This window comes from Harpia harpyja, chromosome Z, assembly GCF_026419915.1.
Source record: "Harpia harpyja isolate bHarHar1 chromosome Z, bHarHar1 primary haplotype, whole genome shotgun sequence".
Taxonomy (NCBI): domain Eukaryota; kingdom Metazoa; phylum Chordata; class Aves; order Accipitriformes; family Accipitridae; genus Harpia; species Harpia harpyja.
In genome coordinates, this window is record NC_068969.1 from 24,899,832 (window position 1) to 24,916,579 (window position 16,748).

Here is a 16,748-nt window from a genome sequence, read left to right on the forward strand (position 1 = left end):
GAGGAGAGAAAGGGGGAAAGAGAGACATCTAACAGGCTCCTGAGGACCAGCAGAGCAGCTGGGAATGCTCGGTGGCACGCTGCATGGAACAAAAAGCCCCCTCTCCCTGAACACCGACAGCAGAAACGCCCCTCAGCCACCCTTCAGCCTCAGCCTCTGCCAAGCAGAGTGGGGTGACATTGGAGCCCCTGGGGAGAAGGGGGAGCCCCCAGCACTTTCTGCTCATGTGAGAGACCGCTTTTGGAAGAGGGTGTCCAACGGCATCAAACGGGCGAGCCAGAGCAGGACAGTGCTGCCGCCGGGCTCCTCTCGTGTGCAAGCAATCCCAACCTCACTTCACACCCCAGGAGCTGCGGCTCCACTTTTGACGATAATTGAGGCTGAAATATGTGACAAGTAAATATATAACAGTGGAATGATTTTGTTACACTGTAATAACCCTTTAGCAGAGGGAAAGCAGGGCCCCGATCTGGTTAGGAAGGACCTGGGAGTGATTAGGTGCCGGTGAAACGCAGTATCGCCTTACTTTGGGGAAGAATGTCCGGGTGACAAAGTGCTTGTACTCCAGGAATGGGATCCCCTGGCTGCGGTTTAACTCCTTGGTCAGGTCTGTCATGTCTGTCTGCAGTTCCGCAAAACCTTACACAAAGAGACCCGCAGACAGTAAGAGTTCCAATACTCTACCAGCTGAGACAGTAAGCAAGCTGGCACTGAAAAACGTGGCATGTCTCATCTCTGCCTCCTCAAGCCTTTCCCTCGAGTGAGCTGAAGCAGGGTTTTCTCCAGGAGCAGCAGATTACCATCAGGGTTTAATCGTCGGCAGTATACATCACATCCCGCGGCACTGATGGAGAGAACATTTCCCTGCCTCCAGAAGATCAGCCCTCACTCTGGTTCCGCAGGACGACCTCAGCCTACGCTGCAGTCACATACTGCAGGGACATCAGATGCAGACGCTTAGATTGCTTCTCCCATTGCTCTAGCAGGACCATGCTGCAATTTTTGTTGCACCCAATCGTAAAGCACGCTAAAGATTAGTGTAGCCTTCAAGCAACCCTCTGACACAGCCAAGGGCCATTAACCCCGAGACAGGGAAACCAGTGACACTGAAGGTCCGTGGCTTGCCCAAGTCAGGCAGCAAGACAGCAGCAGAGCCACACTTCCAGCCACTGAGCCTCATTCACAAACCCTGCCAAAGCTCAAAGGCGATGACAGAAATTCTCCTATAAATAATTCTATAAACTTCTACAGAGTAGGTGGTGAATGGCTTCAATCCTGCTATTCTGGCATCTCCCTCCCAGTCCTGGCTCCTCCTCGGTGCCCAGCATGGTGACTTACCTTTGCGGATTTCCTCTCGGATCTGCGACTCCATCTCCTCCATCTGGAGCAGGGTTTTCTGCCAGTAGCGCTCCGCTCTGCGGCTCTTTGTGCAAAACACAAAGAGAGCTGGAAAAGAGGAAGGGAACAAGCCTTTTGGACTAGGTCTTAGGAGCAGCTGCAGCTGGGATCAGAGCAGTCCTCTGCTGACACGGGTGCAGAAAGCTAAATTCAGTGTTGGTTTAACACCTACAACAAGACTGGTATCTGATCAGGCGGTTGTCAATTATCTGTAAATAAGTAAAACCAGCTGGAATTTAATGATCATGCTGTAACTGTCATCTTCAATTTAGGTCTGTGCTGTCTATATTCAACTTAACTGTGTATTAATGTATTCCAGCTGATTAATGAATACAGATTTTAAGATGTTTACCACCTGTATTACAGTGTTCATGTCTGACAGTCTTCCCATGCCTCCAGAAATATGTTTCTAATGACAGGTGGTGCATTTAATAAATAGTGTGCGTTATAACCTTTATTAAAAATAAATTAAATCCCTATTAGAAACAACTCATTTGCTGTGAACTGACAGGTTTCTTGCTGCACAGTCATTCTGGGCATGCGACGAGAAGATACCCTAGCCAGAGGACACAGGTGTGTTGCACAGCTTCCATTGAGGTTAGCAAACTGTTGTGTCTGCTCCAAATCTGCAGCTAAGGATGCTTACTCTGTTCTTCATACTCTTTGCCAGGTGCCGGTCACTGGCTGTTACTGATGACAGGACCTTGGGCTAGGTAGACCTCTGGGACGGTCTGGGACAGTCATGCCCGTGAGTGAGCCCTGTTCAAGTCAGTATGAGTCCAAGACCAATTTCTCACACCCTTCTTTATTTTGTATTATAGTGGCTACTAAGTGTTTGGGGGAAAAGGGTAAGTTTATAAATATCACAGGCTCAAGTAACAGAGTTGAACTATGAATTCAGCCAGCAAACACCCCATGCTGCAGGAAGCTTTGATCTTGGGTACTGGCTTGGTCCTGTACAAAGAGTGGCTACTTGATGCACCCAGACCAGTTTCAGATATTGCACAACTGCAGCCTGCAGAGGTTTCCTAACATGTGAGTAAGTCATCTTCACCCCTCCACATGCAATAAGAAAAAACCTCAGCACAGCCTGGAAACTCATCATTCTGTTCCCTTACCTACAACAGACAGGACCAGCAAGATGCTGCAGATGACGATGGAGACGATGATTGCGGTCTCTCCTCCTCCAAGGTGCAGCATCGCAATTGTGTAGTTGAACTTTCCAACTTGGATCTAGGGAGGGAGGAAAAGCAGGAGCTGAGCAGCATGTTGCCAAGCGGCTTAGAGGTCGAGCAAGGAGGGACTACGGGGCAGTGCTCAGCAGACCTTCGCCCAGGGATGTACTGACTGCTCTGGCTCAGCCCACCAGGCTTTGCAGGGAGGCTAGGCTGTGCCTTTCACTGGTGGATGTCAGGGACTTTGTGTGTCTCGAAAGAGCCCAATTCCCTTCCTGCATGCTCTGGTGGAACGCTGAGGCTGGCTCACAGCAGGCTGTGGTACCGTAGTGGTGCCCATCCTAGGACCACCATAGGGCTTCAGTGGCACAGCTGCAGGCTCCAGCCCACGTCACGGCCCCACTGTACCCACCCCAGAGAACAAGACAACCCTTTCCTAGAGAGTTCACCATACCATATAGTACTGTCTGTACTACTTTTACTAGAAAACCACTTCCACTAATCATCCGACTTTGTTATGCCTTTGAATGGCCTTTGAATTCCAGCTACACTCTCCTTTCTCCTTCAAAATAAGACCTGCTGCCACTCAGGAGAAGGAGGGTAAAGAAACTTTGAAGTTTTTGAAATACAGTAAGGGAATAAAAATAAATAATAATGAGACCAGAGAGGAATAATGAGCTTGAGACTAAAGCACTGGACTGGGTGTCAGGAGGTGCTGGCTCTGCTCCCAACCTGTACTTCTTGTGACACCAAGCACAAACCACTTGAGCTCAGTCCTTTGGTCTCCTGATCACCAGAAGGGAAGAGGCCAACACACATCACAGGCAGGCTGGCGAGTCTACTCGGCGCTGTTTATAAACGGCTCTCTAGGGCCCTGGGATGAAAGGGTTCAACAGCATCATCTGATAAGGAAAACTCATGACCACACTAGTCTTTGCTTCTGGAAATGCAAGTTTCACTTCTCTCAAGGAATGAGGAGTGAGAGAAACTTGAGCAAAAAAACTGAAATGAGGTAGGGAAGAGATGGAATAATCTTATGATTACATCTGTGTCACGGAGCACCTCTGGGGAAAGTCCGCACTGTGGTTAAATTACAGTCAGCTCTCAGGAGCTGGGCCAAAGTAGTGCGACAAGCAGGGCCTTCCCACCACGTCCATGCATCAAACACCGTGTAGCGCACAGCTCCGTGCCCACCAGGAAATCCAAGCCCTTACTCTTGGGAGTGCTGGTGAGGGCATTGATGCTGCCAGCTAAAGGCATCCAGACAATCCTGGAGGTCTGCCCCTGCACTGCTCCCTCCACAGGCGAGAAAGGAAGGACTGCCCTGCTGCGGGCAATGCCGGCTGCCATCAGGGGGTCAGGGGAACCTTCAGCGCCTCCGACCATCAGTGCTGGACCACACGGCCAGACTCCTGCGGCTCCAAGCCCCAATGTGCCCTTGTACCAGCCCTCAGACAGACTCTGGTGCTGGCGGTTTCTGGGGTGGTGCCTCCGGGCAGCGTCCAGCACTAAGAGCCTCGGTCTCCTCGCTGGTGCACACTGGCTGGGAGCCAAGGCGCTGGATGGGGAGCCCTGAGTGCCACGCAAGCATTTGTGGAGGTTCGTTTGACAGTCTGCACGGTACCCTGCCGAGTCTCAAGATTTTCACCTCTTTCGTCTGAAATGCTGCAATGAGGCAAGTCCTCGATGTGTTTTGAGTCTTTTTTCCCCACCAGCTCAACCTTTTGCATTTGCCAGAGGAGAAATCCCACACTTGCTGTTTAATCCAGTGTTTAAACAGTTTGGTCATGAACAAAAATGGGTTTGAAGGCCTCGGCAAGCTTCTCTTGTGTATTTGGACAGGTCTACTCGATACAATTTTTTCTAATTAGGCTGCAGGTTAAATGGCAACATTTCCTGTCACCAGCATGCGGGGGGCAAGCAGAAGGGGCCAGGGCCGGAGGACACCCGGCTCCTGGGAAGAGCTGTCAGGGCTGGGCAGGACTCCTGGGGCACAGGGCCACTGGGAACCATGCTCCGGCTCATGGGATGGAGCTGTCTTGCAGCCTCCCAGGGCGTGAACGGGATCCCCTTGGGACTAAACTAGACTAAAATCAAGCTCCAGCTCACCTAAGGCACTCCCAAAAGAGCTACTCGAAAGTGACCACCAAAACACAGGGAGGCTCAGGAGCCCCATTTTCATCACTGGCTCCTTCTCTCTACAGACAGCTGCTGCTGCCCTGTGCGATTTGCTAACATGGACCTGGCCCAAGAACACATTCACAGAATAGGCATACCCAAAATCATGGTCAGAATTGAGATCAACAGTGGGACACGTTCTAAAGGGCTGGTTTGCTGTGCTCTGATCACTGCAGATGTGAGCTCTACCATCTAAACAAGAACAAACTGGGCAGTCACAACAACAGGCAGCTCAGCTTGCCAGAAGAGAGAATTTGCATCAGCAGGCAAGGCTTCTGCAGCCCACAATAGCTGTCCTTGATGAAAATCAGGTAGGGACCACTGCGCAAGTCTGGCCCCATGTTATCAAAGCTAGTACAAGTATGTTATAAAGGCAGCTGTTGCCTATGAAATGGCCAGCAGGCGATAACTCAAACCACATATGAAGGTTTAATAAGCGTGCACAGATGTGAATACAAGTTGATTATTTAGCTGCACTCTCACTGCTGGTACACTCTTAACAGCTATGTGATACTTTAGGGCTGGGTATCATTCTCCTGCTTCCTAGGGACCTACTAGGGCATTGCCCTGAATGTTTTATGTCAAACCAGGACTAGCAAACTCATAAATTCCTTTTCTTCCCCAAAGGGATTTCCCTGTTTCTCAGTTCTCACTAAAACCAAAATTACCCTATTTAAAATTTCCATTAAAATGACTTGGGAAATTCTGCTACTTCTGCATTTCCATGTTTCCAGTTTACAACAGAATTTCATATACCACAGACTGTAACCAGTAAACTGGACAACCCTGTCAGTGAATTGGTGGTGCATCTTTGTGCTTTTCTTCTGGGCAGCGCAAATCCACAGCCTCCTCAACTCCCTTTGCAGCCTTCCTCCTCCCTGCCCACACTGCTGGCTCCCACCCTTTCACTGTTTTAACACACGGACTGGGAGGGGGGCTGCAGGGTCTCAGACCATGGAGACGGAGGCATTTTCTCTTCACATATGAAGAGCCATAGTCACATCCCTGCGTGGCAATCGGCTGCATATGACAGGAGAGAAACTGAGGGCAAGAAGAGCAGTTAAGTCAAGCCCTCTGTGGAAAAAAGGACAGTAACAATATTGTGAATTTTGCAGACACAAAGATGAACAACAGCCCTGAACACTGCACTCTTTGCAGGGACAGAATGGCAGCCCCTGGGAACCAACACGAAACTTTCCAGTCCTGCGTACTCCTCTTGCCCTCACCGGTCACACACAGGGACCCATCTCCAGTGGCTTATTGCAGCTTGGTAAGGGTTGGATTCTCATGTCCGCTTGTAGCTCTTCTGCTGGCAGGAGGAGGCCAGCTGACTGAAAACTGGATGGAAATCCCCCAATGTATCTCATCAGGGGCAGAAAGAAAATTACTGCCAGTGACAAAAAGTCACGTGCCTGGGATTTCACAGTGCCTTACAAGAACTGACAAAATCTTCCCCCTCCAGCTTACAGCACAGCTAACTCAGCGGGCAGCTGCCGATGTGCCACGATTCGGAGCGTGGCAGCCCCTCTCCGTGACTCAAGGCAGCCTTAGCACTGACTACACCTGCATCCCGCCAGCGAGCCGCCCTGGGGACAGCAGCAAGCGCAGCATGCTTTGTGCACCCTTCCCCAAGGCTGCCTGCGAGCGTGCCTGGCAGGTCCTGCCTGCGCACACAGCTGACTCCTTCGCACACAGGGTTTGCAACAGGGATCCCTTCTGCCCTGCGCTCTCGGAGAGTGGAGGCTCCTGGAACTCACCGTCACCGGTAACTGTCTTTCCGAGGTGCTCAGCGACTCGTTGACAGAGCAGTGGATGACTTTGTCCGAAACAATCTGGATCTCGCACGAGATAAGGCCAATTTTCACTTGGTACTCATTGCTTTCCAGGCCCAGGCTGTCAGGCTCTTTCTAATGACAAAAATAGAATCAGGATGTCAGTCTTTAGAGTAGCAGTCGGAATTGCAACAGATTTTCCTGCTTTACTTTCCATATTCCCTGCTGTTTTTCAGACCTGGGAGGACTCTCCCTCACCAAGGACATTTTTCCAGCACTCCACAGGAAACCCAGAACTGGGCCATTCCCCATTTTCCTGTTTCCCATTCCTCACTCAGCATGGGGCATGGGATGAGCAAGCCCCTCATGGAACCTGGAAAAAGCTGCTTTTGATCTGCCCTGGCTGTGCACCGCAGATAAGGCTCTAAGCCCCCACCTGGGAGGGGGGAAGGATGTACAAGAGGGGATAGCCAGGGGATGCGTCTGCAGAGCCTGAGAAAGGGGGAGTGTGTTTCTGAAGCACGTTGCAACCAGTGAGGATATCCTGCAGTGAACAATGGCCTTTGAATTACTGTTGCACATTGTCCAAGCCACTCAATTGCTGTACCCTGACTTCCTTGTCAACTGAGCTGAATTCAGTAGCCAAAAGAGAAGGATGCATGACCTGTTTCTGCAGGAATAAATATCTATTGTCAGGACCTTCTGGAGTACCTGCCTGATTTCAGGCCAGTGCATTATCATTCTTTTTCGTATGTCCAGTATTTTATTTAGCTTCTTGCTATTACATCCTTCAAACACAGCTCTCTGTCGTCATGTCTCAAAGGGCATCCTCAGGCTGGGCTGTGTCTCCTGGTGAACAGAGATGCAGGTGCAGCAGGCTGAGCAAGAACTGGCTGCTCCTGCACAGTTCCTGCCTCTCCTGTCCTCATCCACCCCCCTTCTCTCTCCTGTGTTTGTGGACAGTCACTGTGCTGGTACTTAGGACTGAAGAGCTTCCCAGTGGGGAGCAGGCAACACCCTGAAAGAAACAGAGCTGTAAATGCCACTCTCTTACATGTATAACCAGAGTTAAGGGCTCGCCAGGATGGTGCTTGATCCACTTCTCCTTCTTGGCTGTGAAGAACTGGGGGTCGGCATAGTACTCCAGGCTGAACTTGCTGATGTGCAAGGCCTCCTCGGGGTACATCTCCTCATCCAGAGCCGGACGGTCGTCTGCATAGAGGCGACCGTTGAGATAGAAATCAACGGGTGCAGGCTTGCTCCCTGCAGTGATGTTGGAGGCAGCTGGAGAGGGGCAGGTGATCACGGTGTCGGTGTGAACCTTACAGCTCTGAAAGCAGTAGAGAGCATGCACATCAAAAACATGACATCCTGAGTGCTCCCACCCAGCCTTGCTCCCAGCCCAATCTGTAGCACAGGCTAAGGCCTCAGCTTCACACCCCGAATGTCTTCAGGCACCAGGCATGCAGCCCTGCTCCCAGTTACTGTGTGATACCCAGCAGGGACACCCACCGTTTGCTCTCTGCCAATGCCACGGACAACCATGGACACGTTCTGGACCAGCTCAAAGCCTCTTCCTTCCAGGGTGATGATCCTGCCCCCGCTTTGAGGAGAAGGGGAGAAAAAGAGGGTGACTGCAGAAGACAAAACAGCAGCAAGGTGCAATGGCTGGGTCTCCCTGCTGTCATTTTCCCAGGATGTTTCCCAGCTGCTTGAGCAGAAAATGTAACCCAACAGCCAAAGTCGTCTTCCTACTTACAGCAAGCATCCACACTGCTACCAAGATATCAGGGAAGGAAGGAGGAGCAGCAGCTGCTGTGGTGGAAAGGGGGGACCTCTTCCAGCAGCAGAAAACTGTCCCCCTCACTCCCACTCCCCAGAGAAGCAGCCTGCCTCTGCATGCCAGGGGTATGCAGCAGGTTGCCCAGACCACTGGCGGTAAAAGAGGTTAACCTCCAACCCCTCAAAGCAAGGGCCGGGAAATATTCCCTGCCCCACAGTGACCCGCAGAGAACTGTAAGTCTTGGAGAGGGAAGAGATCCCTTTAAGGTTGACAGGGATCCTGCATCTCCCAGACACTTCTGATTTAGATCAAAATGTGAAAGTTGTTTTGTGTTTTGGATCTGCTGCCTGGGGAATGCGAAACATGGGCCTCTCAATGTGCAGTCAATTAACGACAGTAACAAGAGGGCCCTGATGCACACAAGACTGCCAGGCAGAGCAAGGGGTGGAGAACCAGCACCACTTGTCTGTTCTGGACAGCAGAAGTTATACCCTGGATTTACCTTCTCCTCCTTCCATATCACATTTGATCTGTTTGGAGCATCTGTCAGGGAACAGTCGGGACTTACAAATCCTATTATCTGAAGACCACTCCAGACAGTGACTTTGGGTCCAAGGCCCTGAAAGTCAGGTTCTCTGAAATCTGTGTATATTACCATGTAGTTATGATCCGTGTTTCTAACTAAGAGCTTGTCACATCTGCAGACTAGTTTACAACTTCTGTTTTGTTTTAAACTTTGCTTACACACATTATTTTAGCAATACGGTAAGATAAATCAGATCCAGCTAAATTTTTACACAAGTTATTGAGCCCTCATGGTCAACAGCCCAGCAATGCACTGGGCTGAACTAAGTCAGACTACACGAGCCACAAGCAGTCTGAAGAGAGAGACTGCTGTCATGTTCTCAGTGGTCTGAAATTTGGAAACTGCTGTAAATACTAAGAAAGCAGATTAAGGTGAAGGAGAAATACCCTGGTGGTTTCCCTTGTGAATATGGGCAGTGACATTCTTCCACTGTCTCTGTGTTTAGATACCGCTCTCCCCACTCAGCACAGTTCGCAAGCCTGCTAGGAGCTGAGGTTGGCTGAGTCACTGCTGTGCCTTGTCATTAACTTTCCCACAGCCTGCATCTTTGGCGCTGCGCTTGGGAATGCCGAGACACGGCTTTGCTCCAAGGGGATCAGACCGTCAGAGCCTGCTGCGTGCTCGTGCCCTGAGCATGCTGCTTTCATCATGGTCCTGCGGGCACAGGCACTGGACTCTCAGATTTCTTGGTCAGCCCTGGGTTTTCCAGGCTCCACAGCTGAGGAAGGTGGGATTTCACCATGGCATCCAAAGGAACAGGAGCCTGAGAGCTCCACAGAGAGACATGAAATTAAAAGCAACACGCTTTAAAAATTAAATACTGTGACCTCGGGGAAGGCTGAAATCCAAAATTACAAATCTCAGCTTATCCTTCAGCAGTTTTACTGCCAAGAAAAATCCTCAGGGTCTCATAAAGCCCCCCACCTGAACCTCCCTAAAGCACCCACCAGGTGGACACAGTGCAGTTACCAAGGTTGACTTTTTTCCATGTCCTAAATGCACTGAAATGAGCTACAGACAGTCCTGGTGTGTGAGACCTTTTCTACTCCAGTGCTGGGGTACCCTGAAGCACCCTGAGAGCACTCTGTGGTGCCCTTTTGTACCTGTCTGCAAGGCAATGTGTCAAACCCCAGGTCTGAGAAAGCCACTTTCGCCTGGCAGGACCCTCTCCCACCAGCCTGGAGCTGACCCTCTCTTTTGCAGGCAGATACAGACACATGCCAGCTCTGAAATGGAATTCATGATGCTACAACAGTGTGGCATGGGGTCCCAATATCATACCCTGCCTCGGGGCTGTGCTTCAATGACTCCTGGGGTTCCTGACATGGGGTTTGCTCAGGGTCTACTCTGCATCTGGACAGCTTGAAGCACAGACAGGACAAGCTCGCGTTGCCTGCAGCAGGTTACACCAGGATACTCCAATTAGCTCTGCACTTTGATGGGACAGCACTGTTCACTTTTGCATTCGGCAAAAGTTAGGAGGCTGATCTCAATAAAGGCCACAAAATGAAGGACAAATCCTGGCAGACTTGGCTGTCTCCGCTGGGGGAGGGATCTTACCTGATCTGGCTCTTTTTGGGGTTGATGTCTGATATAATCGGGTTCTTCTCATACTTGAACGTGATGTTGTAGCTGCCACAAGACTTGTTCTCGAACTGAACGCAGACTCGCACGGCCGTGGTGAGCTCTGCAGACGGCATGGTGCAGGTGATGGTGCTGTCGTTGCGGCTGCGCAGGGAAAGGCAGGGTAAGCTGCCGAAGCCATGGCAGACAGAGTGCCTGGAGCCAGACACTGTGGACCTGAGCACCCCCTCAGAAGTGAGGCAGATGGCAGACACAGGCAAGAAGGAGCTTCCAGTCACATGCCAATTGCCTACTAATGAGCAGTTCTCAGCATATACCATCCCAGGCTGCCAGACTGATTTCCCACACAGCCAAAGGGGAAGGGCAGGCTCCTACTTCTTCCCACTGGCGAGACAGGAACATACAGGAGGAGGGGATTCTTCTGACCAGCAAGCTGCTGCAGGAGCGGGACCCTGGGCACGCAGGTGCCTTCTGCCTCCAGCAGAAATGGGAATGAAGCCTACGTCTGCTTCACTCCCAGGGTTTTGGTCCTGGTCCCAGACCACCCAAGGGGCCTGGCAGCGTGCTGTGAATGGTGTGTGAGAAGCACTTCGTTTGCTGCTGGTCGCTGCTGCCATGTCACGGCAACACCAGTGCAGTCACTTTGCCAAAGAAATTTGCCCCATCCTGTGTCAGGCACCCGCACCGCAGCTCTGCCTCACCGCTCCGGGGACACCAGGCTCGTGGGGTGCTGGAAATGGAGGAGGCAGCAGCCAAGCGGGCCAGTGGGGATGCTACGCTGGCTCCAAGGCTTAGCAGCAGCATTCAGTGGTGCCCTCCACCCAAACCCCAGCTCTTCCTGATCTCCTGGGGGACAATAACATCCTTCCTAATGCTTTGGCTCTTGCCACTAGTTCAGCACCAGCCCCCAGACCCAGTCCCACCTGAGGTCAGTGCACTGCTTGGAGGTATTGACGAGGACACGGAGCTCAGAGCCGACGTCCAGCCTGCTGCCTCTGATGGTCACTCTGGTGCCTCCAGCCTTCGGGCCATTCAGGGGAGCTATGGACTGCACCACAGGAAGCTAAAAACAGAGGGGAAATCTGTTTTCTAGCCTGGTAAATTCACAGTTGGATACTCCACACTGCACATGGGAATTGCTTCAGTAAATTTAAGTATCCAGTATTGTGAGGCTCTGAAACAGCACAGCAAAAGCTTTTGCTGGCAGGGTTTCAGAACAAGGGAAGAGGTACAAGTGCTGAGGAGTGAGATCATATAAAACCTCTGTGAGTCTCTGCAGTCCCTAAGTTCTGGCAATAAATGAGACATGAGTCCAAACTGGAGCCCAGGATCCCACCAGTCCCTTGAGATTTCCAATGGAGTGTCCAGAGCTGGCGACAGCTCAAGGTCTATCAACAAAAAGAAATTTCTCATTCACTCCAGCTCCCACCATCTCTGCCCTTCCAGATCCATTTCTTCCTGAATGCGAAGATAATGCTAAAGCCCTGCTGGATGATGGCCTTGAGATCTGTGAAAACAGCCACCTGGGTCTAGGTAACTGAATATCAAACTCCTCCTTAAGGAAGCTTCAAATCAATCTCTTGAGGCGACAGGAACTAAGGGGGAAGTTACTTTGCCTCTCGCCATTTTCAGCAGAAATTAGCATGTATGTTATCTGCATTTGCAGCCCCTGGAAATCTTCCTGAGATTCATGAGCTTGAGGCTTTGATAACTAATGCAGCGCTGAACCCTCATGTCTGCTACACAGAGCACCCCAGGAGACTCTGCTGGGCAACTTCCCTGCTCTGGTTTGAATAGGACTCCAAGGGCAGAGCAAATAATTATTTCAAGACCCTTCCATAAGGCACTTGGTAATTCCCTGTCAAACACCGCAAACCCTGGAGGCACAAGACCTGCCAGGCTGCGGAGTTTGGCTGAAGCCTGCTAACCACTACAGCCCATCCTTCGCTGCAGCCGCAGAGCAAAACCGCACCGGAGCAGACTGAAGAACATGGGCTAAGCTGCTTCATACTGCCTGGTGCTAATGCCCTTTCCTGTCAATCTCAGCCACACAAACATGCTTATTAATAGCTATCCTTGCCCTTGTCCTACACTTAGACTGCTTTATTCCTCCACAGCCATTTCCTCTGTTGTTTCTGATCATTACCCATTTCCACAGGATTCATTTTGTTAATTTGTATTTCTCTGAGTGTCTGCAGGCAGCTGTCTCCTGCCCTTGGCCCCTAACCTATGCATTCAAATGTGCAGTTACAACAATAGCAGAGAGGATTATTCATGTTACCCAAAGCCCTCCAGCTCTTCCCCTCAGCAAGAGCCACTGGCTACTGCTCTCAGTGCACTGCCAGCACTGATTGCCTCCATAACAACTTTTGGAAATTCAGCTCATTTGGCAAATTCAGCTCACCCAGAGCCTGTTATAATGTCCTGGAGAAGTCTCTCAATCATGTTTCTCCCTCCTCCTCAGCAGAATTACAGCTGAATTCTGTCTCTTCTAGATACATCTAACAGGGACTTTGAAAGATATAGCTCACAAACAATATTTGGTAGTTTACAAAGGATCTTCTTTGGAAGGGCAGTTCTAAAAGTCTTTTAAACTTTTTCAGGTAAACTGCTATCAGTGCTCAAGCTCAGGTCTCACCAAGACCAGCCTTGCCTGGTGTAGTCAACTCCATCTTCATGCCATTGCATGTGAGAGGAGAATCAAGAAAACTAAAGAGTGTTGCTTAGTTTGCAGATGGTGTGGAAGCCACTTTCGGTGTGGAACACACCACCACCTACACAACATGGAGTTTCACTCCCTGACATACACATACACAAAGCAGGGCACTCCCTCACCTCTTCTCCAAGCTTTGCTGAGATAAACAGACACAAGACAGCTTTCTGCTGTGCCACCTGAGCAGAAAACAGCCCCTCTCCCACTCCCAGGAGGACAGCCTTCTCCTTAAGCCTGCCCAGGAGCTGCCAGCACAGAGCTGTCATGGACCTGGTTTGAGTTCAGCGACTGGCTTTTGCTCCTCTTGCTTTGTTTAGCACTGGTGCTTTTACAGGTGTTTCCTGAGAGGGCTTTTCCTTGCATGCCAAGAGCCGGTGAAGAAGCGGCCCAGCCCTTTCCCACTCTTCAGGCCCTTCTCCTCTTTGTCAACCAGACAATTGGCCCGGCAGCGGGCGATGCGGACGAGTCAACACACACATCCTGATGGCAATGCACCAGAAATCCCAAACTCAAGGACCGTTACTGGGTCATACCCCCATGGTACCTTGCCCCCTCCAGACTGCTGGGTCTCTAAGATGTTTTGGATGTGAACACGGATGCCTGGAAATGATGGGAACGGGTCCCAGAGCAAATGTCCTCCCGGGAACTACCGCTGAACCAAGGCTGGCAGTGCCCTTGCCTCACCGGTCCCCTCCTCATGCACTGCCAGGCCTGGCTCTGCTATGGGGCGCTGGGATGTGCCGTACCTCTGCTGGCTGCACGCTGTGTAAACCTCCCTGAACTAAATACCTAACACGTGGTCGGTTACAGGGTCGGGGATTACACTCCATGATCCTGCCCTAAATTCCTCACAATGGCTACCAGGAATCAAATGTCGTTTCCTGGGGCTCAAGTCTTCTTTCAAGCCACTAGACTGCAGCACAGTCTATTCTTCTCCAGCTAAAGCAACAGCAGAAGCACAAAGGCTCCGAGTGAACAGCATACCCTTGGCACCCATCCTGTTGTGTTTGCCCTGGACGTGTGCGGCTGCCCATGAATAGCATCTAGCCAGAGACGAGGGCACTTGTAGGAAAGAGAAGAAATGCGTAGATTTCTTTCGGGTTTATAGAGATGAAAGTTATCTTTGTGAGACAGTACAGTACAAAGCTGCAAAGGGCTTTTCTTTGTGTAATGACACAGGGTTAGCTCAAGTCTAATCCCTACACATTATTCTCATGCAAAAACTAAGACAATCTCTGCAGCAAAAAATATCAGTTCTAAATAACACGAGCCCATGGTACATAACTTGCATAGCACAAAGAGACTTTGAAAGTCTCAAAAAATCTCACAGGTTGTAACGGCACTTTAGCAAAAGAGGAGGAAGAAAAATGAGCTCCTTTTTATCGCAGCAGGAACAGCCAGGACGGGTGATAAACCACTGCAGGAGCTGAGACTGGGAGTGAGGTTGTGCTTGACGACACCCCGGCTGCAGTCCTGCCCCTCGCGTTCAAGCCTGGCTTTGCCAGACCTCGCTCAGGTAACCGCAGGTGAGGAGACAGGTCAGCTGCTCCTCAAGGACCCCGACGCTTTTTGTCACAGATCCTCTTTCTAAGCCAGCTGGGGGTGGGAAGGCTGCAGGCTTGTTTTAAGGGGTGCAGGAATCACCGAAGAAACATCCAGAGGGCAGCTACTCACCACGTAGGAGTATCGCTCCCTGGACTTCCCTTCCCGGCTCACGTTAACTGTTACCACGTCAGAAAACGCCTCCTGAGCCTCTCCGGTCTGGCACACAATCCTGCGGACAGGAATGGGGACGTTGGCAGTCGTGTCAGCGGTGGAGGGGACGCCCCACCAGAGCAGCAGGACAGAGCCCTCGGCCTCCTCCTCCTCCTCCTCCTCCGTGCTCTGCCTGCTGCAGGGGTGGTCTGGGCAGCACCGGCGGCCCCGCACATGGCAGAGGGCACCCACGTCCCGCCTGGGGCAGGTCACTGCCCTGCTCCCACCCAGGGGTGCCGGCGGGGGAACCGGGCGAGCGACGGCGACGGGGAGGAACAGGCGCAGGCAGGGGACGTGAGGGGGACCGGGACCTCCTCCCCGACTGCCCCAGCACTCACGCCTCGGAGACGACGTATCTGTCGGGCAGCGGCACGCACTGCACGCTGCCTATCCTGACGGCGCTGAGGACGTCGCTGAAGCGGCGGCCCAGGTTCCTCCCACGGATGGTCAGCAGGGTGCCCCCCTCCAGCGGCCCCCGCAGTGGCTCGATCTGTGGCACCAAGGGAAAAGTCAGAGGAGAACCACCAGGAAGCTTCTTGCTTCCATCCCTGAGCCTGTGTCCACGTCCCACTTGGCCCCCCATGAAGAAGACGGAACCGCTCCTCGTGTTCCTGCTCCCCCCCACAGCACGGCCACTGCCACGCTCCCCTTGCTGCAGCTTTGCAAATGAGAAGCCATCGCTGGGTTTGCTACTGGGGTTTGGTCAAGGATTACTCCAGCTGCAAACACATCTGAGGTGAAACATCACTCCTTCCACACCACAGCTTCAAATGGAGTTGGGGCAGAGACAAACCCGCAGACTTGGAAACCCAGAGGAGGGATGCTAGTGTGCTGGGAAGAGAGAGTCCTACCGTCACGTTTTTAAGGGCTGTCCCAAATGCAGCCGGGCCTTTCAGGACAAAAACAAGACAAAAAGTGTCCTGATGCACGGAGTGTGGCCAAGACACCAGCACTGTGGCATGCCGGGGCGCAGGACAAGGCTGTTCCACATCTATCTCCTATGCCACCGGTTTTTCACCTGGCAGCTGCTGACCCCACCGCTGCGAGGGGACAGGGTCCTGGGCGTGATGCTGTTCCACCATGTGAGGGGCATCCCCAGGCAGTGTGACTGCTTTATTCAGCCAGTAAGACAAATCCCTCCAATTCAGGAATGGCTCTTTTCCCTTTGCAAAGGCAATGGCACCCAAAGCCAGCACAATGCGCCTGGTGGCACCAGCTGGCCAAGCCGGCCAGGGCTGGTCAGGACCCACCAGCAGGCTCAGCACCCTCCTTTGCCTGCTGCGTTGGCCCCCCTCTCCAGGAGGGCTCTGCGAGGGCTTGTTTGCTTGCGTGACTCCAGAGGACTTGGATTTACTGGCTACTATTTGCTAAGGAAATAGCAACAGAGTCCTGTGACGCTCTGCAACCTGAACTGTGGTTTCCTTCCATTATTTTCTGGCAAGGTGCTGGTAACACTTGATGTGTGCTGGGGAGGGACAGGCTCATGGGGGAGCACCCCTCTCCCATGGTGATGAGAAGGAAGAGGCAGGCAATGGGGATCCTGCAGTCCCTCCATGCAGTTTTACTGCACCCAGATTTTGAGCAGCCATTGCTACATGCTTCCCTAAGAACAGAACTCCCATATCCTTGCCGATTTTGATGTTCACATTAGCTGTTTTGCCTTTCCAGCTTCTCCTTTCCTAGGGAGCTCATTTTAAGATTTGCTCTGTAGACTTACTTTGCTACTTGTCAGGGACAAATTTGTTGGCTCCTACCATACCTCCAAGCAGAACCCCAGATCCAAATGCCCCCAACAAACATTCAT

General features: G+C 51.7%; 1 protein-coding gene across 1 annotated transcript in view; it reads right to left on the reverse strand.

The window, feature by feature from the left end:
- PLXND1 (plexin D1) overlaps positions 1 to 16,748 on the reverse strand; it is an 86,817-nt gene that overhangs the window by 27,291 nt on the left and 42,778 nt on the right. Inside the window, exons 13-22 of the mRNA XM_052777473.1 lie at positions 15,283 to 15,434; positions 14,864 to 14,963; positions 11,400 to 11,539; positions 10,453 to 10,620; positions 8,036 to 8,126; positions 7,578 to 7,853; positions 6,509 to 6,658; positions 2,517 to 2,631; positions 1,339 to 1,446; positions 527 to 639 (exon numbers count right to left, since the gene is read on the reverse strand). Of these exons, the coding sequence (XP_052633433.1) occupies positions 527 to 639; positions 1,339 to 1,446; positions 2,517 to 2,631; positions 6,509 to 6,658; positions 7,578 to 7,853; positions 8,036 to 8,126; positions 10,453 to 10,620; positions 11,400 to 11,539; positions 14,864 to 14,963; positions 15,283 to 15,434 (1,413 nt within the window). The remainder of the gene's footprint in view (positions 1 to 526; positions 640 to 1,338; positions 1,447 to 2,516; positions 2,632 to 6,508; positions 6,659 to 7,577; positions 7,854 to 8,035; positions 8,127 to 10,452; positions 10,621 to 11,399; positions 11,540 to 14,863; positions 14,964 to 15,282; positions 15,435 to 16,748) is intronic.